Genomic DNA, 24,943 nt, shown 5'->3' with positions numbered 1-24,943 from the left:
CCTCATCTCAAAGAGCATCGACCTCATCTACAACTTCTACCATAATGTGTACACTCATATAGTTCGGTGGACCAACAACTTTTACAATAGCGTCCGCTATGAGATAGATCACCTGAAGCAAGACCTGGAGCATTTTCTGCACTACCTGGAAGCTGACGTCCACCACCACGCCAAGGAGCTGGCAGCTCAGACCCGTTCCAAGCTGGAGGGGCTGAAGGAGAGTGCCGTCCACTACATTGAAGCCCTGGACCCCAAAGGCTTCAAAATTGCCCTGCAGGAGAAGATCCAGGATCTGCATGAGCATGTAGATAAGTGCTTTGAACACCTGGATAACACGCATCATCATCATCATCCTCATGACCACTATGATCATCATCATAGTCACCCACATCATCGAGACCATCACCATCTTTTGTACAAACTTTTTGGTTACTCTCATTATGATCATCCCCATGACCACAAAAACCACCATGATGACAAAAACCACCATGACCATCATCATGACCTCAAAGACCACCATCATCATGACCACAAAGACCACCATGATGACAAAAACCACCATGACTATCACCAACTTTTGTACAAACTTTTTGGTTACTCTCATTATGATCATCACCATGACCACAAAGACCACCATCACCATGACCACAAAGACCACCATCATCATGACCACAAAGACCACCATGATGACAAAAACCACCATGACCATCATCATGACCACAAAGACCACCAGCATCATGACCACAAAGACTGCCATGACCATCATCATGACCACAAAGACCACCATGACCATCATCATGACCACAAAGACCACCATCATCATGACCACAAGGACCACCATGATGACAAAGACCACCATGACTATCACCAACTTTTGTACAAACTTTTTGGTTACTCTCATTATGATCATCACCATGACCACAAAGACCACCATGATGACAAAGACCACCATGACCACAAAGACCATCATCACCATGACCTCAAAGACCACCATCATCATGACCACAAAGACCACCATCATCATGACCATCATCTGAAGATGAAGGTTTATGAAAGCCTGGAGAGGTTTAAGGTGACCTTGTCCTCCCTGGCCTACGGCTTTGAGGTCAAACTTACCCGCACAACCAATAAGCTCAATAAAGAAATTGTTCCCCATAGAAGAAGAGGTTTGTTCAAGTTGAGAAAGGATTCAGACAACCTGCAGAAAGAGCTGGGCTCTCTGTGGGAGGAGTGGGCACAGAGTCAGAAGAAGGCTGACTGAATGGATTTATCGTCCATCAGGTCATTTTCACACCTGAGATAGAGTCAACTTTTGATTTTATTTAAATGCTAAATTTATTAGAAAGAGACATCTTGTGTTCGTTTTTTCTTAGGCTGCAGATTTGCTGCAGAATAATTACTTATAATATGATATTCCTTTATTAAAATACAGGATTTCACAACAAACGCTTGAATGCCTCTTAGTTTGATTTCTTTGCTACTTACTTCCTGGAGTTTAATAAATAGCTCCGCTTCAATTTTGCTTTTTGTTTTTGAAGGTGTCGTCAATTTGGTGAATTCACACAAGTTGCACTAAAGCAAAGCCTTGAAATTTTTGCTTCACAATTCTCAACATTAAAACACATCAATACTCCCAAAAAATCTATGTTTTTTTTCTCATAAATATGTTTCTACATATTAAAGCTCCTCTCAGCAGAATCACATGGTGACCAAGTTAGTTAGTCAACTGGTTAAACCTTTACCACCTCTCCATCGCCACGCATCTTCTCTATAAATCACAAACTTCATTTTCACCAACTGTGTTCATGGCTGATGGGAAAAATATTTTATAAGCACATTTTAATCCTTCATCGTGTGCATTTGAATGTTTTAAGGACTTGTTTAAACCCTTGATTTAGTGATACGATTTGCAGCTGCTACATTAGCAAATGTCCTTTTGTAGCCATTGAAACTATATAAATTCATCTTAAATCTTAAGCCAGTATTTTGTTACTGAATAATATGAACCAAATTTTATGACCAACCATACTTTTTGTAAGAAGTTCTCTTACATCTCTGACTAAGTATATTTTAATGTCTACTTTAAATATTGTTTAACTTTAACTATATTATTTTAAAATTGTGATTCACAAACTACTTTTATTTTGGTAAATAAAACTGCTTTTTCAGAGAAAAATCAAAATTCTTAACTTAAAATAAATTTGTTTTTGGGACATAACCAATACCAGTTAAACGTTTTACCAGATTTTCAACACCTAATCTCAGCCAAGTTATTTTATTTGCTATTGTAACCAAATACTCAAGCATTTTCTTTTTAATGACCGATCTTAACCGAATAGTTTTCATGACTAACCTGGGATACTTTTCAATACCAGACCATAAATAAACATGTTTTTTTTTATACACAGCTATGACCAAAGTTGCCGCATTTTAATGCTTCAATCTGATCTAACATTTGTTTTTGGCTAACTTTAGATAAACTTTAATGGCTAAACTTAGTTTCAGTGTCTAACTTTACCAATATTTCTTTACTGGCTCATGAACATTTTAAACCAAATATTTAACAGCTTGTTTAAAAATGATTTGGTAATATTACAATTAATATAATAATTAATAGCAAACATGAAGAAATCAAATAGTTTTTACATTCTTAAAACATTATGATAACTGATCTATATAAAACATATTTTATGGCTAGCCCTATACAGTTTATAAGGGATAAATTCAAAGCTGTTTTTGCAGCTAACAAAATTACTATATAGATGTTTTTTATATATACCCTGTGGCAGACCACTGGGAGACTCCACTCATACCCAGACTACAGTAGCTAAATTTGTTCATATATGTGGGAGATTTTGGTGCATCTTCTGTGGTTGTAAGCTAGCTATTAGAGCTGACTAAACAAGGAGATCTTACCAAGCTCCTGTGTTGTCATCCTTTTAATCCTACACAAACCATTTATTCTTTTTTAGCACACTTGAAATATTTATTTTAAAGGCTAAACTTTAAAATACACAGTATATGATTTAAACAATTTACAATACAATGTATAAAGTATGTGTAATTTTATACTCACATAATGTTTATTTGAAATTCTTTTTTGTAAACACAGTGTACCTCGTTTGCACACTAGATAACCAACTCGGACAGACTGAAAATGCTCAACAAATAAATAAAGTTATTATTACAAAAGTAAATAAATTAAATTAAAAATGATATATACATTTATGTCTCCCTGTGTAAAATAATTAAATGTATTTATTTGCTGCATTTTTGTCCATTTAATTATATGCTTATTTAGTTATTGAGCATGTATTTATTTCTGTATTTCTTTTAAAATCTGTCAGAATGGTCCTCCATACAGGGAAGGCCAAAACAAGATTTTTATTTTCCCTCTCCTTTTTCACATGTATGTTTGTGACTTAATGACATTTGTGGAATCGAGTGAATTGATTGATTGATTGATTGATTGATTGATTGATTGATTGATTGATTGATTGATTGATTGATAAAAAATACTTGTTTAATAATGCAACCCATTTTTATCATTCAAATGAGCTGTGTTTTTCAAGACTAATCTAAATTTGGTAATTTATGCAATTCAGAGAAACTGGTTATTGCTGTCCACAGATAGCCAGAAAAAGTGTTGCCACAGGTATAACATTAAAATATAATTTATAAATGGTGAAGATAGAAAAAAAGATACCTGTTTCAGTTTGGGCATAAAAATACTTTTGGTATCAGCCAATTTGGTTCAAATTAGCCAATAACGTACACTTAATGTTAGCTATGAAATGTTTTTGACTAACTTAGCCACCTAGCTAACCTAGCAGTGGTGGCCAACGAAAAAGGTTAACTATCAAATGACATTTTACTCTGTCAAAGTTACATATTGCAAGAAGCACCAGCTAATGTCATTAATGAACATTGTTTAATTTTGTTAGCCACTAAAACGGCTTTGCTAAGGAAAAAACTCAGCTAATGTTAGCCTTTGAAAAGGTTAGCATATCACGCGTTAAGCTAGCATTTATAGCAAGCAATTATAAGCTATATAAGTAATTATATTTTACCTGGTCAAGGTTAGATGTTTATTTAAGGTTTGTGATAAAAAATATTTTCAAGGTTCCCAATGAGATCTATAATGACCGATTAAAAGATTTGTTTAAGGTTAGCATATAACTTGTTTGGTTTAGCTACTCAGTACGTTAGCTGGTAATGGCAAGACAGTTGACGCTCCGTTTCGTCCATTTATTTTCTGATAATGGACCCCTCACCAGACATTTTCCCTTACATGTTAGGTACAAAAAAGTGTTTAGTCATTAACAACAAAGATTAGCTGTTACAACTTACTCAGCAAGCAGTGTATATTAAAGAACATAGAATTAGCTACTTTTAAATGGTTTAAATAAGCAAAAACTTCAAATAAAAGTGAGATTTGCTCAATAAATGTTCTTAGTTAATATCAGCCTTTAAACTGGAACCACAATGAAGACCAGGAATTCTGTCTGAACTGTCAGTGTGTGTTTATAAGCAGGATTAAGGTGTTTGGCTGCTTTTATAACCTGAGCAGATTAAAAAATTACCCACTTCTTAACTACGGTACATTTGAGAACTTTATGTTTTGCCTGTCAGGTTGATTACCAGAGACTCTATTTTAGTTGTAAATGGGAGAATATAACTATGTCTAAACATACAGATCTTCCAGAACAAAGTAAAAGAGCAAAATTTAGTTGGATGGCCCCATAAATTAGCTTGCAAAGAAATATTTCAAAGACAACAAGAGAGTTTCTGTATTTCAGTCTTGTATTATTTTGATCAATAAATAACACAGATATTTCACTGACACTTTAGCAAATCATTTCTGTCTCCAACAAAATTGTACGGATTAGAATTTTTAACTTAATGATGACATTCAGACGGAGCCTTCGTTGAATGCGTTCAGGAAGTCTTTTTCTGACTCAAGCTTGTCCATTCGTTCCATATGTTCTCCAGCTCGTCCTGCAGGTGATCTGAGTTTTTAACCAGCTTGTGCCGGTGTGTCTTAGGAGGATCTAGTTTCTTATTGATCTCGTTGGCTGTGTTGGCAAGTTCTAACTCAAACTTTTGAACCAGGGTGGTCAAGGTGATCTTAAAGCTCTCCATGCATTCATCCACTTTCTTCTTCATGCAAGGTCCATGGTCATGGTGATCGTGACAAGGGGGTTTGGGATCATGATGATGATGATGATGATGATGGCCATGATGGTGATGACCATGATGATGGTGACCATGATGGTGATGATGACCATGATGATGGTGACCATGATGATGATGACCATGATGACCATGACCATGATGGTGATGACCATGATGATGGTGACCATGATGATGATGATGACCATGATGATGGTGACCGTGATGATGGTGATCATGGTGACCATGATGATGGTGATCATGGTGATCATGATGATGGTGACCATGATGATGGTGATCATGATGATGGTGAGTATGCAGGTGTTCATAATACTTCTGCAAATGCTCTTCCAGCTCCTTGCACGTCTGCATCAGAGTTATCTTCAGCCCCTGAGGGTCCAAGCTCTCAATGTGGTGGGCTGCATGCTTCTTGAGCGCCTCCAACTTGTAGTGGATTTCCCCTGCCAGCTCGTTGATGTGGTGGTGTATGTCATCTTCCAAGTGGTGCAGAAAATGGTCCAGATCGTGCTTTAGGTGATCTATCTCGTCGCACAGCTTGTGGAAGAAGTTGTTGATCCACGATACTATATGAGCGTACACAAGGCGGAAGAATGTGTGGACGACCTTGATGCTCTTTGAGATGATGCCGCTGAAGACACAGAAACAGAAGTTTGAGGAACATCCTGTTTTTTTTTTTTCCACACCTTATATTGTTATTGTGTAAAGTTTTATTGGATGACTTCTACTGAAATTTTCCTCAGTAGAAAGCTACAATTACAGGGTAGTTAGAACATGGTCACGCACCCTTCTTTCAATTCTGAAAAACTCAGTACACCCTTCTTCTACCAGAGCATTTAATAGAGAAAGTCGCAGCTAAGTTCTCACCATCAGCGTGACCTCAAGACAAAAAGAGCAGTTTTAGTTCTAGTCTGCTGTTCTGGAGTAAATATGTGCTGCCCTTCACCTTCAGGCTCTGTCTGGACCTGGATCTCCTCTGTATACCAAATTATTACAGAGTCAAACGAAATGTGAGGTCAATTGCATAACAACTCAGATTTTGTCCAAAGTGGGTCAACAGAACAATGATGCAAAGCAGAACGGCTGACTAAGCAGAGAGTCTGGGTGCTGCGACGAGCGGTACTGAAAGCAGATGCTGTTAAACGTGGTTCTGTAGGCTGTTGTGTCGTGGACCGGATGGTTCTCACTCAGTCTAGTCTTGTTTGATAAAAAATGGCAGGGCGGTACCTGAAACATACCGTCCTGCCAGAGCTTTAAAGCTCTGTAGAAATGCTTTGAGGTTTGCTCTTACCACAGATGCTGTCCTGGAGGCGAGTGTCTGATATCCTTCACGCACTCCTCTGGGGTCGACGTTGACTGCTGAACATATTGCCAGTAAGCATCCTTGGCAATCTCTACCTGGTTTTGGGGTGGGGACTTATAACGTCCACCATTACAACCTGCAGAGACAACACAGTTTACAGCCTTTTCTTTTATCTCACATTATTCCAACATTTTCACCAAAGCATCAAGACATTCTGACCTGAGAGAAAGATGAAGACGAGGACGACGAGGACCTTCATGACTGCACTGAAAGAAAGCCAGAGTTAACTCTTTGAGATCAGGTTGGTTACAGAGAAGCTCTGCAGAGGAGCTGGAGTCCTACCTGGTCAGCCAGCCAGTCAGCTGATGAATGATGGAGGAGTCCTCGTCAGTATTTATAGGCGGCTGAGTTGAATGAAGACGCCACATCGTCACGAGCATCATGTTTACAGCGCTGATAATAAAAACTAAATTTTCTTATTTTATCTACACTGATGACATTTGTCTCTATCTGTGTGACACTCGAATAACTATCAGCAATGAGACACAGAAGCGTCAACATTTTAGATATTCTACAATGTTTTATAAGTGCATGTCCACATTTCAGAATCTTGTTTGTGATTTGTCTCAGTTTCTTTTATTTGGGTCAGAACGTTGAGGTTTCTGCACTGGAACAGAACATTTTCATGTTTGAGGCCATGTGTCAGCTTTTTCTCTTTTCCTTCTTTCACATTTAATATATAATGATTATAAACATGTGGCTGAATATAAGCAGAACAACAGCCCAGATTGTGAGATGAAACCTATTCAACTGTTAATATTTCAGTTTGTAATTCAAGCCAAAAATGTTATGCAATAAACTTTAAATCATGTAATTCAAACACATCCACATCATAATCAATTAAAAGTCATATAGATCCAAAATCTAATAAAATATAATGAAATTTAATGGTTTTTATAACCCTTGTGATTTAAAAGTACAACTCAAAAAATTATTTTGTGAAAAAGTTCAATATATTTTGTAGCTTCATTACACACAGAGTGAAATGTATCAAGTATTTTTGCCATTTTAAAAATGATGACTTACAGAGAATGAAGAAGTTCAGTGTCAGATAGTTGGGCGGTGCGATAATTCAATAACGATATATATTAATGGATAGACGTGTGGTTCAATAGAAAAAAGGATTAATAAAAAGTTTAATAGAATAACAGTTTTCCTTTCTTATGTGTTCTAGCCCATCAAACAGGTTAATACCACAGTCGTTAAATCCTTCCAACCAATCACAACGCAGACCCAGGATCGCTCCAACACAAAACTTCTGTTTTTCAGTTTTTAAGACTTATAGATACAGTAAAAAGTTGGTTTGATGAAGGGTTGTGTTTGAATTCAGTGTTCTTTATTTAAACACAGGTCATTAAGCAGCAGCAGAAGCTGCACTTAAAATATGTGTTTAGAATTTTTAGATAATTAACGATGTGCTTTTTTTCCCTATTTCATCCAGCCCCATCAAAAAGTCTGAATATTGTGAAATTATTTGCAGAAAGTTGAGTGGAAGGACGACGTGTGGCAGGAAAAGCTGCACCAGCCACCAGGAGAACCGCAGAATCCATCCAGGAACGTGTTGGAGCTTCACCAGGAGTGGACCGAGCCTGGAGTCAGCGCATCAAGAACCGTCACACACAGACGGGTCCGACACACGGCACACAAGCGTCTCATCCGGCCGAGGAGGAACAGAACCGGGCTGTTCAGAGGTCCAAAGTCCTCTTTCCAGATGAAAGCAAAGTTTTCATTTCATTTGGACATCAAGGTCCCAGAGTCTGGAGGAAGAGCAGAGAGAACCAGAACCCGTGGTGCTGAGGTCCAGAGTGAAGTTTCCACAGAAGGTGATGATCTGGGGTACCGTGTCGTCTGCTGGTTCTGGTCCAAAGCAGCCATCTACCAGGAGGTTCTAGAGCACTTCCTGTTTCCTTCTGCTGACGAGCTGCATGGAGATTCTGGTTTCATTTTCCAGCAGGACTTGGTACCGGTGTTCTGGCGGTGGGGCCCATCCTGGCAGAACCTCGGTACCAGTATTTATGCCTCCATCTGTAGACTATTTTATGGAAACACACACGTGTTTGTGAAGAGGAATTTCAGCACCAGCGTGAACGACTGAGATTTAACGAGTTTACGGCCCCCCTGGCTAAAAACTCATAGAAAACCTCAGTGTAGAAGGTTAAGTAATGTGTAATTAATACGCAACACAGAAATGATGGTAAATTAACACATGCACATTAACCAAGGCTTTGGTGACCCGTCAGAACACGCTGCCAAACGTACCAAAGCTGGTCCAATGTCCATACTGGTACCGTGCTGGATTGGAGGCAAACAGGGCCGGACCAGAACCCCACAGAGAATCTATGGTGCATTGTTCACGAAAGATAAGCGACAACAGAACCAGCGATGAAGATGAACCGATGGCCGGTATCAAAACAATCTGGGCCTCCTGAACACCTCATCAGAACCACAGGCTGATCTCCATGCCGCACCGCACTGATCCAGGAACTAATGTGAAAGGAGCCGGTTCTGAGAGCAGAGAACTGAACAGACTTTTTAGAAAAATAATATCCTTTTATTGATCTGATGCAATATTTAATAATTTCCTGAGATGCTATTTGGGTTTTCATTCCCCGCATACAGAATCATAAGAATTACAAGAAAAAAAGGCTTTAAATATGTCAGTATGTGTGATGAATCCATATGATGTACAGGTTAAACTTTCTAAAATGAGGGTCAAAGTATATTGAACTTTATCCCAGTTTTCTGACTCGTCTGGTAACAGATGTGCGGTCTGAACAGCAGGGGGCGCTGCAGAAAAGAGGCAGAGCTGCTGACAGGAAGTCAGGGGCCTTAGATGTAGCCCTGGGCAACACATTTATCTGCTTCTTTCTCACACAATTATCCAAAGTTCAAAAACAAAACACCCAAAACCTTCAGGAGGAACCGTGATGTCCCGCGTTTAGTTTCCTCTCATCCAGTAATCGTTCGTTACGTGTCTGATTGTTGAGCCGGACTCTGACCCGTGCTGCCGTCTCATCCTGTGCTAATCTCCACGGGAGAACGCCGTGCCTCCTGATATAACTCAGCGAACTGATAAGTTTCCCTCGCTGCTGATAAACGTGTTTTCATCTGACGTCGACCTTGAAGAAAGCTGAAGAGCCACAAATGGTCACGATTAACCGGGAGGAGGATCAGCTACTGTTGATAAAAAAACAAAAAAAGAAGCAAATTTAACCTAATTCAGAGCGGGTGACATTTAAAACTCAACACTTTTACATTTACTAATTATTCTTCTAGCTGAAGTTGTTTTTTTTTATCCTAAAGAAGCTTTAAGAGTTTCCAGAAACAGAAGATTTGGTTTCAGACGTTTCAGGAGTGAAACTGTGAGAAGTTGCCAAGAGAAGCAGTTTGAACTGATGGAGGTGTTTTATATAAGGGAGGTGAGCCCCCAGGGGCCAACAGGTGAGGGTCCAACAGGTGAGGGGCCAACAGGTGAGGGGCCAACAGGTGAGGGGCCAGCTGGACCATCTGAGGAAGACGATGCGGTTCCTTTAGGACGGGAATCCTGGGGGACTGACGGTTCTGACGTGTTAAACCGGGCTGAATCTGACCCAGTCTGCTGGCATACACACACCAGGCGTAACATTATGACCACCTGGCCCATCAAGGCTCGGACCCGTCCAGAATCCCGAAGGCCATGCTGTGGTGTTAGCAGCGCTGGAAGGCCGGGTCAGAACCTCCGACAGGCTGTTGAGCTGCTCACACGGTTCTGGACCGGTCCAGAACGTATCCCTACCAAGCCGGAGATAACAGAACCCCCGCCCAGCTAAGGAACATGAATATAAAACGGATGAATGGAAATAACACATTGGTCACTTTATTAGGTACCAATCACCAGTACCGGGTTGGACCTTCAGAACGGCCCTAATTCTTCATATTCTGGATTCTACAAGGTGTCAGAACCACTAGAGGTCCATATGGACAGCTGGAGCTTCTCTGGCAGAACCTGCTGGAGTCCAGTGGACCCACTGAGATGTTCTGGACACCAGCTGGAGATGGCTTGAGTTTGCTGTCCTGCTGGACCGGGCCATCAGAGGACGGACGCGGCCAGCTACTCTGCTCAGCCGGTACCAGGTAATTTACCCCAGACCTCGGTACCGGTACCAGCCTGATACGAGCGAGGATGGATCCGTGCTTTCATGTCAGCGTCAGGTTCTGCCGGTCCTGAAGGACGTTTGGCTAAAATCCAAACGCATCGTAGTCTGTGTGAACACACGGCTGTCCAAGTCACTAAAGTCCTGGTGATCCCGGGTCAGAACCTCAGTGGTCAGAACCTCAGCGGGTCGCCTTTACAGTCACCATTTATTTTGTCTTCTGGCATATTTGAAACTAGAATAAACTCATCAGATGGTTTTTTTTACATCCTTGGTTCATGGCGTTTGGTATTATTTCCTTAATTTCTGCTCAGTTTGTGTCGGAACCAACCGGAGAGCAGAAAAACAAGCTGCGTCCGGACCGGCACACCGCGGGTCCGGACGGGTCCGCCTGTAAAGCCGCGGCACGTGACGCTGTTCCAGCGGCTTCATGCGGCTCTGTTGATTCAGTAAATCTTGCCACATTGTGATGTGGAATGACAGCGGTGACAGGAATGTGTCCAACAGTGCAGCTGCAGCAGGACTTTACCCTCAGACAGGGCCTATAAAACCCGGGGCCCGGCCCCCGGTGCAGAACACACCGACCCGACACCCAAGCAGAAGCCGGCTGCCTCTGAAAGGTAAAACCAAGCTTCTGATTTTCTGCTGCTCTGCCTTTTAAACAACGATCGGAGTTAATTAGGAGCTGATCGTCTCTCTCCCTGCAGCACAGACACCAAACATGAAGATCCTCGTGGTTCTGGTTCTTTTCTCCGGTGAGCAAATCTCTAATCAGACGATTCAAACCGAGCAAACAGCAGGGAGTCTGACGTGATGTTTCCTCCGCAGCCTGCAACGCCAACATCCTGTGGCAGGAGCCTCCCAAGACCAACCTGGAGGTGGTGAAGGCGGCGTTCTGGGACTACGTGGCCAAGGCCACGCAGACCGCCGAGGACTCCCTCAGGCAGATCCGAGAGTCCGAGCTCGGCCAGGAAGTCAAGTAAGACGGGATCTGGGTCCAGAAACCCAAAGAATCAGGACAGGGGCGGTTCTAGACAGGGGCCAACAGGGGCCCATGCCCCTGTAGAAATGGTCCTGGCCCCTGTACTACACTTCTCATAATTATCTGCAACGGCAAAGAAACCATAACTGATTTAATTTTTTTACCTATACAGTTTTACTCTAAGAAGGGTTTAAAAATTAAGATGTTTCACGTTTAGCTTTAGCCGTATTAAGTTTTCAACTGCTTGATCAGGGGTCTGAAACCTGCAGTTCCAAAACCACAAGTGGCTCACTTAATATTATTACGCAGTTAAATATTGCCATTTTATTGTTTCATTTTTTGTTCTGTGCCCCTGTGAAAAAAACACTGGCCCCACCTTGGCCCCCCCCCCCTTGGTAAATTTGGTCTAGAACCGCCACTGAATCAGGATCAGACCCCCGTAGGGAGGAACCTGAGGGTAATGTGTCGCTTTTGTCTCCATCAGTGCGAAGATCTCCCAGAGCGCCAACACCGTGAACCAGTACGTCGCGTCGCTGCGCACCCAGGCCGCTCCGCTCACCCAGGACTTCATCGCCCGCTTCTCCCAGGAGGCCGAGCAGCTGAAGGCCCGTCTGGACACCGACCTGGCGGCTCTGGACGCCAACATCAGGCCCTACGGCGAGCAGCTGGTGGCCAAGCTCCAGAACCAGGTGGAGGAGCTGAAGAAGGAGGCGGCCCCCTACGCCGAGGCCGTGGACCCCGAGGCCCTGAAGGCCGTCCTGCTGCAGAAGAGCCAGGAGCTGAAGGGCCAGCTGGAGAGCAGCGTGGCCCAGCTGCAGGCCCAGATGGTGCCCTACACCGACGAGGCGAGGCAGAAGATGGAGCAGAGCCTGGAGGAGTTCCAGAGGAGCGTCATCCCCTTGGCTCAGAGCTTTGAGACCCAGGTGGCCCAGAAGACCCAGGAGATCCAGCAGAGCCTGGTTCCGTACGGAGAGGGGCTGAAGGCCCAGCTGGACAGCAGTGCTCAGGACCTGCAGGCCCAGCTGAGCGCCCTGTGGGACTCCTTCACCCAGAAGACCCAGTAAACGGACTCGTGTTTGCCTCATGTCCACCTTCATCTTCTAATGTTCTCCTGTCTGAACGCTCGTAGTTCAGTTATTTAAATTGTGCCTAAATAAATAATTTAATACAGTTTTTGTTTCTGCCTCTCATTTTAAAAAGCCTTCTGGGTCCTGAGGTCCTCGCCTAAAGTTCTGGTCAGACATCTGGGGTCCAGATATATACATACACCCCCATAGGGAACCCCCGGGTTCTGTAGCCGCCAACCAGCCTCTGACATCCAGCTGGAAAACCCAAATGTGTCCAACTGGGATCCAGCTAGAGGATCTGAGGTGAAATTCCTGAAATTCCTGTTTAATCCGTTTGCTACACACCAGAACCAAAGGCGGCGACCCACAGCATGACGACACCTCCACCGTGCCGACAGTTTAAAAACCCAAATAAACTTAAACAGAGAAATAAACTGCGTTCACATCATCTTTCAAACATATTCGCTCTGGTTGCAGAGTCACCCTGCTGGTGTTTGTTATTTTTGTCTTTTAATCTTTGTTTTTGCTCAGCTTGTTAGCAAATGTAGCCTTTTCCATCACGTCATGTGACCAGGGTTACATCACTGCACAGACGTACAATTGGTCAACAAAACGAAGCAACGTTCATGGAATAAAACAATTTACACCTGATTTAGCTAAAAGCTGTAACTGTGCCAACAATGAAAGTGATAATTTTATTTAGTAGCTGCATTAATGGTGACCATCTGGCTTTCTAATAGCTCTGAGGTTCTGCCAGTAGATGGCGCCACGTCTGTTCACGTCAGCTCATCACGCCCCTATGTAAGCTCAGAAAGGACCATCAACATACCATCAGGACGGACGCTTTCATATATATATATATATATATATATACATAGCTCTCAACTCTCACGCATTGACCGTGTGACACACGCATTTCACTGACTTCACACGCTCACACGCAACACATGGCATTTCACACGCAAACATGGCATTTCTCACGCATAAAAATCACAAAGCCCCTCTGGGCTGCGGACGATAAAAACTCCGCCTTCTGCTGAGCTGTTTCGGCTTCTTTCACAGCTTGTGGCCATCAGTAATTCCTGCTGCAGTTCATGTTAACAGAGCAGCAGGAAGAGTGATCAGAGTTATGAATAATTTTAGTCTTAACAGTGGTGAAAGTGAGCCGGTAAGGTCCTGTACCGCGTACACAGGAGGGGAGGGGGCGGGGGGGGGGGGGGGGGGGGGGGGGGGGGCGTTGGGAGAACTGCTGCGAGATGACCGGTTCATTCAGAACCAGTCATGGCTGCACGCTGGATCATAAAACAGTTCTGCTAACCAGATGCAGTTTAAAACGCCACTTGGTCTGTTTATAAGTTTCGTTTTTATTAATTCTGCATTTTTTAACTACATGCACGTATTTCTGTGCCTCCGCGCTTGCTCCTCCCCCCCCCCCCCTCACCTCCCCGGAGCAGGTGCTTTCTGGGCGCCCAGAGCGCACTGACCAGAGCAATAGAGATTTGTCTGGTCAGCGCGGCGACTGACTGAGAAACCTGTCGCTGTGAAAGGTGATGAGAATGTTATAAACTGTAACAGTCTAGAAGTGCATGGAGCTGAAAGGAGGGACACATCAGCAGCTGGATCGTACGTAAAGACGCAGCGTGAACCTCTGTGTGCTTCAGTGTTGCTGCTGAGGGGATCATAAAGGCTTGATGAAACTCAGCCTGATTCACCAATCAGGTTATAGATTTACAATGATAAACAACCCATAGATGAATGTGTAACAGTATAATAATTCGGTCAATAATTAACATCTACTTAATTTTATTCAGTATTATTTGAACAATTGTGTATTATTTATGTTTTAATCCATTAACTAAACAATAAAGTATTAATACGTCTCTTTCTCTTTTTAACACAAGTAATACATGTCTACTTCATTGTCTGGTGGGATAAAAATGAGATGGAGTTGACTCCACCGGCTCTTCCAGGGTCCGGTTAGCCCCGCCCCCAAATTAGCATAATCTCACTCCTAATTTTTGATAAAAGTTGAGAGGTCTGTATATATATATATATACCGTATTTTCCGGACTATAAGTCACAGTTTTTTTTCATAGTTTGGCCTGGGGTGCGATTTATACTCTGGAGAGACTTATGTGTGAAATTATTACACATTTTTACCGGTATATCATCAGGACGACAGATGTAAATTAGCATCTATGCTATAATCTGGCTCATTTACAATCTGTACAAGAGTATCTGATTGTTCATTAATGTGCACTGTCCTGATTAAATAAATAAATAAAATAAATAAACACCTGTTATTTTCACACCAAACCGGAAGAGGGCGCTCTAGGCCTGTGTTGAATCAGACGTAAGCGACGTAGAAGCGGAAGTGCCGCAGCTTCTACCTCCGGAGTTAACGGAGTTATTTGAAAGTGACACAGAGGATGAAGATTTCACTGGATTTTAGTTATTTGGAGTGACACGGGCGCTTTGGTTAATTTCTTCGAATGTTATTTATGCTATAGTTATCTGAATAGCTTTTAATATGTTATGTTAACATACCAGGTACGTTCTCAGTTCTTTCATGTAGCGTAAGCTAACCGTACAATTATTCAGCCTGTTGTTGCCTTCGTTCTATTTTTATTTAAAATTGCCTTTCAAGATGACATGTCTGTTCTTGATGTTGTATATTATCAAATAAATCTCCCCCAAAAATGCGATTTATACTCCAGTGCGACTTATATATGTTTTTTCCTTCTTTATTATGCATTTTATGGCTGGTGCGACTTGTACTCCAGAGCAAATTATAGTCCGGAAAATATGGTATATATATATATATATATATATATATATATATATATATATATATATATATATATATATATATATATATATATATATATATATATAACCTTATTTCATCATAATTAGGTGGATTTTGGTCTTTTAGGAATATAACGTGGCTATTTACCTTTAAGTATGTGAATGTTGAGAAGACAAACCTGAGAAGACCTGCAGCCAGAGCAGGTTCTACAAACTTCTGACTGAGGGGGTTGAATAAAACTAAAAATGCACACCACACTTTTCAGATCATGTTAAAAATGTTTTGTGCAGCTTTGTGTTTGTCTGTCGCATAAAATCCCAATAAAGAGGTCAAACGATAACGGCAACAAAACAGAAAAGTTCAAGAACAATCAGAACGTCCAATTAGCACCGAGGTTTGACCCGATCGTCTTAAAGTGATTAAAAAATAACCAAATTTTATCTCTTTAAACGGCTCAGAAATGTTCTGCTACTGAAGGAAACTTCAGAGACAAAAGGTTTTATAAGAAACTGTATTTGAAGAATTCCAGCTCATCCATACGGGTTTAATCAGAACCAAGAGAAAAAGGCAACAGAACAGACTGAGAACAAACAGCACAGCTGATCCAATCAGCCGGCACACTTAGAGACGTAAAGGAAACGATTTCTTTCCTCCGTAACGAGATAAAGTTTTCAGCCAAAACAACAGGAGGTCTGAAGCTCCGCCGGGTTCCTGAAGAACCGCGTTCTGGATCACCCCAGCAATCATTCAGGAGATCTAAGCTGCTAACGACGGCCAACGGCGCCGCGGTACCAAGAGGACGCGGCGCCGTGCGAGTCAGAGTCCGTTTGTCCCTCAGTGGCGCTAACCGATGGTGATGCCGAAGCCGCACTGGAACTTGTTCTTCTGGTGGTTCAGGAAGGCGCAGAGAACCAGAGACAGAGGAAGAGGGAGCAGCTTCTTCTCCAGCGTCGCTCCCACGACCCAGTTACTGTCGACAGAACCTGCAGGCAACAGGAACAAAACATCAGAACCGCCAGAAGTTGTCCTTGAAGTTTACAATCCAGCCGATTCCCTGAGCCGCTTGGATTCCTGAAACAAACCAAAACACGCAGGGAGAACCTCCACCACCGGCAGGAACTACAACCTCCACCGGCAGGAACTACAACCTCCACCGGCAGGAACTACAACCTCCACCGGCAGGAACTACAACCTCCATCGGCAGGAACTACAACCTCCATCGGCAGGAACTACAACCTCCACCACCGGCAGGAACTAGAACTAGAAGTTCCTGCAGCAGGCTGGTTAAAGTTCTAATTCTTTTGTTTTTTCACCGTAGATTAGCTGCTGTGTTTGGGATCTTGGTTCTGTTGACGACCCAGTTGGGTCCAAGCTTCAGCTGTTAGAACATTTTGGTAGACAGAGAAGAACCCGGTCCACTCAGTGAGGTAGAACCCGGTCCACTCAGTGAGGTAGAACCCGGTCCACTCAGTGAGAAGGAACCCGGTCCACTCAGTGAGGTAAAACCCGGTCCACTCAGTGAGGTAGAACCCGGTCCACTCAGTGAGAAGGAACCCGGTCCACTCAGTGAGGAAGAACCCGGTCCACTCAGTGAGGTAGAATCCGGTCCACTCAGTGAGGAAGAACCCGGTCCACTCAGTGAGGTAGAACCCGGTTCCCTGTCGTCGTCCAGCTGTTCCTGCTGGAGGATGAAGAACCTCAGAGCAGCTGTGGCCCCTGAGGTTCTGCTGATCACCTTTTTCTCAGGTAACAGAACCTTGAGCATCAACAGGAGGCTTAGAGATCACCTCTGGTTAAAAACCGGACCTTTGAACTGGAGATTAGCTTTGGGGACGTCCAGCTGGTAGCCGAACGACGCGCTGGTGTCCTGCATCCGCGAGCTGGCCTCGAACTCCACGCCGACCTGCAGCTGCAGAACACAGACGTTGGGTCGGGTCAGCAGCCGTGACACCGGGCAGAACCGCCGGGCCTCGCAGAGGAGAACCCACGACGCTCACCTGCTCGTTGGCCTTGTGGTAGTAGGAGGCGTGCGCTCCGGCCGAGCCGAGGGTCAGCGTGGCGATGAAGTCACTGGCTGCACAGAGAAAGGCGGTCAGGAAACGGGTCGAAGGTTCGGCTCCAGCGCCGGCGCCGGGACTCACCTGTGTACCTGCCCACCAAGGAGAGGACGGAGCCCTCCTCCCCGGGCCTGCGGTGGTAAACCAGCTCTCCGCCCAGAGCCAGGGACGGCGTTATGGACTGCAGGTAGTGGGTGATGATGATCCCTGAGGGCAAAATGGGAAAGACCAGAGAACATGCCATTCAGGTCAGGAGCTGTGGCGCCCCCTAGAGGACACTTCCCTCCCCTCCATGCGCCTCAGCAGAGCCGTCTGTGACACTCCAGATGTCTGCAGACGACTCGGCCCTCACCGGTCTGATCCAGGACGCTTCTGGGATCAAACACCAGCTTACGACAATTTAATGAGATTTCAATTATATTAAAATAACTTTAGAATATGGAGTGCTGCAGTGATAAGAATGGAACAGTGCAGTTTTTAAAAAAGTGTGAGCGCTGTTAGCTGAACCCAGCCTCCTCAGAGACCCCCCCCCCCCCCCCCCCCCCCCCCGGATGTCTCTCTGATGGACACGACAAACAAACAGCCTGATTGGTCGGCTACTCTGCTGGGAACCAAAATAACTATATTTATAATATCACAACTTTCTTTACATAGAAAAAAAAAGGCTAAACTGTCCAAACAGTCGCTGGTTTCCTCTGAAGTCTTTATGTTTATACTTTATGTCCGAACGCTGTGAGCGCTTAGAAAGTCTAATCTAGTCTGCATATCTGGGGCGTGTAACAAAAATAATTTCCCCCTGGGATTATTAAAGTATTTCTGATTCTGATTAATTTAAAGTTACTTTTATGCAATTTGAAACATAAAATAAACTTCATTGTTCATAGGAAACAATTACTTAATAAATTAGTAAAAACATTTTACATTTTGTTTATTCCTTGTTTCTTACTTATAGTATTTATTTATTATTATACTTTAACTGGCCTTTACTGCAGCTAAAAACAGAAACCTAACTGATCCTTCAAAGAAACTCAGGTTCAATGTTTTACCAGAAAACAACTAATTTCACCAGCAGTGGACAGGACTTTATTTTAGTGAAAAACCGCTCCTGTGTCCTTTATTCTGGAGGAGAACGCCTTTTCTGTGCCACCTTCATGTGGTTCCCCTCTGCTGGGACTCTAACCGGACCTTTGGACCACATACCAGAACCGGCGAGGACGTCTGGGTTCCCGAACGTCACCATCGCCGTGAAATCTTCTCCCCTGAACTCGGCGTCGCCCTGCCAGTTCACAAACTTCTGCTGCTGCGTCTGCAGACAGACGGACTGGGTCAGCGCCGGACCGGCAGCTGCAACCAAAACCCGGCGCTGCGCTCACCTGGAAGGCCACTTTGGAGCGGATCCTGCTGCTGATCTGATGGATGATCTGAGAGTTCAGGCTGCCGCTGTTGTCCATGTCGCCCACCATGACCGGGAAGAACTGAGCCACAAGAGCAGAGGCGTCAGAACCGCAGCAGACGGGCCTGGGAGAACTTCTACTGCTGCTTACCTCTGCAGGACCGGTCTGTTTGGACCCAACGAACGTCGCTCCGAACCGGTAGCTGGAGTCTCCGGTGGTGCTGAGCAGCAGCGAGTGATTCACCTGGAGGGAGGAGGTTATCGAGCATTTAAGACCTGAAGCCTGAGAAACTCTCAGCCAGCGTCCTGAGAGGAGAACCGGGTCGGTTCTGCTGTCGCTCCAACTATATACACCTCCACAAATAAATATAAAAACTGGAAAAATACCTTTTAACATTTTTATATGTTCAAAGAGCAGCAGCTTTATTACTGTTTTAAACCAAAGGAGGAAAAAAATGGAAAACTTATTAAATTAATGGAACAAAAGATTCCATATTTAAATTTTTCAAGTATAATTAATGTAATCCACATATGGAAATTCTTTACAGATACTACACACAAAAAAATTATAAAACTATCATTTATTATTATATATTATATTATAACCCGTGCAATAATCCTGATGTAGGGACTTCTGCTGCTATCACCACCTCAACATATGTCAGTACACATGTATGTATGTAGGCGTATAGGTGTGTCTGTATATATATATATATATATATATATATATATATATATATATATATATATATATATATATATATATATATGAATGAGAGAGAGAGAGATCACTATGTATGTAAATAAGACAGGATATGCCCATCCCTATTTCCTTTGTGTTTTTGTGTATCCTTTTTGATCCATTGTATATACGAAGATTCACTGTATATAACTGAACGCACCTTCCCTACTCTGCAACTCCTTGTATGAACCGATGTGGCAAGTGAATTTCTCCATTGTGAGATCAATAAAGCCTATCTTATCTTATATTTAGATAAAAGAACCCGGCTCGGTTCTGGACTGTTTTTGTCTCAAGGTATCAAGGTACAGACCACTGCTTTGGATCAAATGTCAGATGTTAGCGTGGCCTAGTCAAAGTCCAGACCTAAATCAATACGAGGTTAACAGACGTTCTCCATCCGATCCAGCAGAACTTGAAATATTCAGAGACAAACTTCAGCAGACCTGCGGTGAAAGCTGGCTCTGCAGAGAATTCACTTAAGGAGGCGGAATAAAAAAAAAAGCATGCCGCACTTTTCAGATTTTATGCTTGAGAACGTTAAAATTTGTAAATTTTGTTTCGTGTAACAACCATCCATCACTTTGTGTTTGTCTGTGGTTTATACGGGACAGAGCACCGTAACGCCCCTTTTCCTGTGCCGCTCCAGAGTGGATCGCCTCTGCTTTTACTCTGAGTCCAACAAGGAGCGGCACGTTGCTAGTAGACGGCAGCGGAACCGGGCCGTAGCTCCCTGTGAGTTTAGGAGCCACGTCGGTCAGGGGGACCAGTAAGAACCAAACTGACCTGGAAGTGGTTGCTCAGACCTTTGTTCACCACCAGGCGGACTCCCTCCATCTGCATGGGGAACACCTCTGAGGAGGAAAGCACACCGGTTACCCTCGGCTGGACACGCCCGTCCTCAGCCTCCTGAGGCTCTGCTTACCTTTACATTTCCGGTGACACTCGTCAAACGCTCCAGGGTTGGGCAGAAGGTTCTCCGCCCGCTGCTCCTTTCCGGCTCCTGACCCAGTCGGAGGAGCGGCCGGCGGGACCGGAGGCATCCCGAAGCCCGGTGGCATCGTCACCCCGGGGGAGGCTGAGCCGGCAGCCGATGGAGGCGGGGGTGGGCTGGGGGAGCTGGCAGCCAAAACACTGCCCATTCTGGGAGAGAGCGGAGAAACACCTGGTTAGACAGGTAAATGCTGCACTGGTGCAAGTTTTAAGCGCACAGAGGTCAGACTTCCAGAGACACGTTACAACATGCTGCCATCAGGAGAGAACGTTAAAGGGATAGTAAGTGTTAATCCCCCAGTATGGCTTAATATTAGAGCTGATTATTTTTATTTTATTTTATTCAGTTTAATTGTATTTATATAGCTCCAATTAACTTCATATCATCTTTCCAAAGTCAGCTTCCATCAGATCCTCCAGGTTGGTGAGAAAGTTTCCTCTCTAAGGAAACCCAGCAGGTTGCATCAAGTCTCTCCAAGCAGCATTCACTCCTCCTGAAAGAGCGTAGAGCCACAGTGGACAGTCGTCTGCATTGTTGATGGCTTTGCAGCAATCCCTCATACTGAGCATGCATGAAGCGACAGTGGAGAGGAAAACTCCCCTTTAACAGGGAGGAGAACCTCCAGCAGAACCAGAACCAGGCTCAGTGTGAACGCTCATCTGCCTCCACCCACTGGGGCTTAGAGAAGACAGAGCAGAGACACAGAAAGCTCAGAAGCTCACATTGACCCAGGAGTACTTTCTATGGTAGAGAAGACAGAGCAGAGACACAGAAAGCTCAGAAACTCACATTGACCCAGGAGTACTTTCTATGTTAGATGGTAATAGAGGATGATCTGCCTCCCCTGATGATGTCACAGCTAACAGAACTCCAGACCAGGTGTACCTTCAGACATATAAATGTAGACGCCTCATATGCCGCAGGTTTGCACGTCACCACCATATTGTATGTGGCAGAAAGTAGTGAACGTCTTTGTTCCCTGTATGTATGTTTAAGGGATTTAGATAGAAGCTATAGATGGAGCTTATATATACAGACTTGTAAAGAAATATATAGGAGATTAATTGATAGAGATTGTCAGAACAGAGAGCTATTGATCAATGCTTTTAGATATAGATGTGCGTGCATAGATAGATATGTGTGTGTTATGGATATAAAAGTCAATTGGTTAAATCTAAACATTGCGGAGAATAAAGAGAATAAAGTAATAAAAGACAAAAGTGGTAATATTATGATAAAAACGTCATATTATGAGAATTAAGGGGGAACATTTCCAGAATAGTCACAGTTTGCAGAACCATCTTAGTCCTGGAGTGATAGGGCCAGGTTAGATTCTTTTAATTATTTTTATTCTTTACAAGAATAAAGTCAGAAGAATGAAGCCAAAGAGATAGGAAAATAAACTTGTAATATTACAAAAATAAAATATTACGAATATAAAGTATATTCTGAGATTAAACTCCCTCTGATACTGTTTAAGTGACTGAGTCTAACAGCAGATTTGCCACATCCAACATGGCGGACGCTCTGACGCATCGGCATCATAGGCAGAACCCGCCCAACCAGGCGTCTACATATATGATGTCTATGGGTGTACCTTCCATGAAGAGAATAACGACAGAGAACATAAAGATAAAAGCTGAATTAATAACAATGCAGATTGGAGAGCAGTAGGAGAACTCAGCAGAGAGAGAGAAATAGACCCTGATGTCCTCCAGTAGCCTAAGCCTATAGCAGCATAACTACAGAGGTAGCTCAGGATAACATGAATCAGAAACTATGTGTCATCGCAGCAGCATCCCAATTAAATTATATCCTCTGCAATGAAGCAGCATTCTGGGGCTAAAGGTCATGCGCAGGGACCCAGACTGACAATCTGTGGGATTCGAACCGGGGAACCTGCAGCCTTCCCAGGACGCATGCGCCACCAAGTCCCATCATGCTTTTCTGCCAGGAGTCACAGCTAAAGGATTCCCAGTAATTACAGATGTTTGATGGATTTATTAGAAAAACTGGGCTTTTGGCCCCGAATCCTAACAACGTGAGGCTGCGCAGAGCCGGGCGGCTGCAGGTAAGAGCCAACAGGTGACAACAGGAGCTCCGTCCGGCTCTCAGGTGCAGCTGCAGGTAAAGAGCGAGCCGGAGCTCAGCCTCCATCCCGGGCAGCAAGCAGCAGCTCCGGTCAGACCGGCAGACAAAGCCCCGCTGACAGAAACTGCTGCCGCTCAATTTAAACTGGAGCTGAAGGTCTTTTCTTACTCACGTTGAGCTTTCCAGAGGACGATGCAGCCGGAAGTAGTCCACGACCCAGGAACCGGATGTGACGAACACGAGCTGCTATGATTGGTCCACCCAGCTGTCCGTCAGTTTACGACTTTTTTTAAAAAGAGATACCGGTGTCTCCATAAAGTGACAAGAACAGTTGAAGAAATACCTAAAATAATCACTAATTTAACAGCCAATGAAAAAAATATAATACATTTTTTATCATTTTAGCAAAGTAGTATCTGCACAAAATGATTTGGCAAAAAAAAAAAAAAAAAAAAACCTTACCGTCCTTTTATGACTTTAAAATAACAGATCTTAACATACTTGATCCATTGAAAAAGAAAAGATAAACCAAAATAATCAAATTACTTAATAAATTAACCTACATGTATCAGACCTCTAGGTGTTGTTGTTTTTTGTCTCCTAAATCTGCTTTCTTGTGCTCTAACGTATGTTTTCTAAAGTGTATGTCTTTCCACAACAGTGAATAAAGTTATGTTTAAAAAAAAATAAATAAAGAAGAACAGTTGAAAGGATAATTTATTCCATTTAATCACTGTACAGATAACTCTGCCTGAGCTTCCCTCCACCGCTGCGGGGATGGAGGAACTGGACTTCACTGAAGGGGAGGGGGGGGGGGTACATTTAATAATAATAAAAAATAAAGAAAAATAATAAAATAATAATATTGGCTTAGTACCACCAGAACGAAGGAGGAAGAGCATTTTGCTGGCAGTTTTGTTCGTCTGTCCTGCAGCTTTCAGCGTTGTAAACAAATAAGTTCTCAAAATAAAAAAAGGGGGAGAAAACTCTGAATTTTCAATATGGCGGCGTGTTGCCTTTCTGGCCACAGGGGGCGGCGCTTGATACGCACATCCTATTGGCCAATCGAAGCAAAGCTCTTCATACTCGGATCCTATTGGCTGATCGAAGCGGAGACCCCATGATGGAGCAGGGGCTGAGCTTTCTGATTGGTCGGACTGACAGTTGGCGGTTACAGCCGAGGAAGCAGCTCCATGGTCGAATGGTGAACAACACAGGACTTTAACAAAGAAAAAGAAAATATTTAGTAGGTCCTCTGGACGGGTTCTTCTTTATTTAAACGTTTCGAACTAACTTCAGCCATATTAAAGAGAGGCAAAAGTTAGTCTGGCTGACCAGGCTATGTGGGCAGCTCCCCAAATGTAAATGGAGGAAGGTGCTCTGGTCAAATGAGAGGAAAATCGAACTTTTGGACCACCAAGTAAAACACTCAAACCCAACACATCCCATCTTCCCCAGAACACCATCCCCACAGTGAAACACGGTGGTGCTAACATGATGCTGTGGGATGGTTTTTCAGCAGCGGATTGGGAAACTGGTCCAACGGAAAGATGGATGGCGCTGAATACTGGGATTATTCTGGAGCAGAAGCAGTTAGTCTGCCTGTGATCTGAGGTTCTCCTTCCAGCAGAACAATGACCTGCATCAGACTGCTGAAGCAACACTGGAGGGGTTTAAATGTGTTGGGATGGCCTAGTCACACACTGATCAAAGCACCTTTCACTAAACCACCGTACAGATTAAAACATGCAACACAGCGTAAAGAAGGAAAAATTTAACATGTGGTTTTTAAGTCTGGACCTGAAGAGTGTTGACGTTCTGGATGTCTGCTGGGAGAACGCTCTGCTCTCCCTGGTGCTGATGAGAACATGCATCAGTCTTGAATGAGAGTTATCAGGCAGTTACTGGAGCACCCCACAGTCAGAACAAAATGCCGGTGGGCCGACAGGACGCCTCCGGGTCGGAGCTTCACTGGGTTTACACAAGGTCCCTGGTCCTGTACTAAATTTGCCAGTTCCTGGTAAATGCAGTCATTTACTGCAGACGAGATCACAGCTGAGCTGTTTGTGTGAATTAAAACAAGTTAAAAATGGAGGTGTGGCACAGAGCCAGAACAGCCCTGACT

General features: G+C 43.5%; 3 protein-coding genes across 3 annotated transcripts; 1 reads left to right on the top strand and 2 right to left on the bottom strand.

Moving 5' to 3' along the window:
* Window positions 1–4,938: 4,938 nt before the first annotated feature.
* On the bottom strand, window positions 4,939–7,235 carry LOC105916898 (histidine-rich protein PFHRP-II-like). The gene is made up of 5 exons (XM_036144818.1): window positions 6,836–7,235; window positions 6,713–6,759; window positions 6,482–6,629; window positions 5,379–5,821; window positions 4,939–5,075 (listed from the first exon to the last, which is right to left on the bottom strand). Exons 1-5 carry the CDS (start codon window positions 6,934–6,936, stop codon window positions 4,939–4,941), a joined length of 876 nt encoding a protein of 291 aa, XP_036000711.1. The 5' UTR covers window positions 6,937–7,235.
* A 3,905-nt stretch (window positions 7,236–11,140) lies between these two features.
* On the top strand, window positions 11,141–12,839 carry apoa4a (apolipoprotein A-IV a). The gene is made up of 4 exons (XM_012851579.3): window positions 11,141–11,306; window positions 11,394–11,441; window positions 11,515–11,665; window positions 12,153–12,839. The coding sequence occupies exons 1-4, from the start codon at window positions 11,156–11,158 to the stop codon at window positions 12,730–12,732; spliced, it is 930 nt and encodes a 309-aa protein (XP_012707033.2). The 5' UTR covers window positions 11,141–11,155; the 3' UTR covers window positions 12,733–12,839.
* A 3,200-nt stretch (window positions 12,840–16,039) lies between these two features.
* tomm40l (translocase of outer mitochondrial membrane 40 homolog, like) lies at window positions 16,040–23,094 on the bottom strand. Its single transcript, XM_012851577.3, has 10 exons — window positions 22,991–23,094; window positions 20,659–20,876; window positions 20,520–20,587; window positions 19,146–19,238; window positions 18,975–19,076; window positions 18,802–18,907; window positions 17,686–17,808; window positions 17,542–17,618; window positions 17,351–17,453; window positions 16,040–16,527 (listed from the first exon to the last, which is right to left on the bottom strand). The coding sequence occupies exons 2-10, from the start codon at window positions 20,873–20,875 to the stop codon at window positions 16,388–16,390; spliced, it is 1,029 nt and encodes a 342-aa protein (XP_012707031.3). The 5' UTR covers window position 20,876; window positions 22,991–23,094; the 3' UTR covers window positions 16,040–16,387.
* Between the last annotated feature and the right edge of the window lie 1,849 nt (window positions 23,095–24,943).

Source organism: Fundulus heteroclitus, chromosome 13 (genome assembly GCF_011125445.2).
Source record: "Fundulus heteroclitus isolate FHET01 chromosome 13, MU-UCD_Fhet_4.1, whole genome shotgun sequence".
Lineage (NCBI taxonomy): Eukaryota > Metazoa > Chordata > Actinopteri > Cyprinodontiformes > Fundulidae > Fundulus > Fundulus heteroclitus.
Note: the sequence above shows the minus strand (reverse complement) of the source record. Positions and strands in the feature narration are given on the sequence as shown.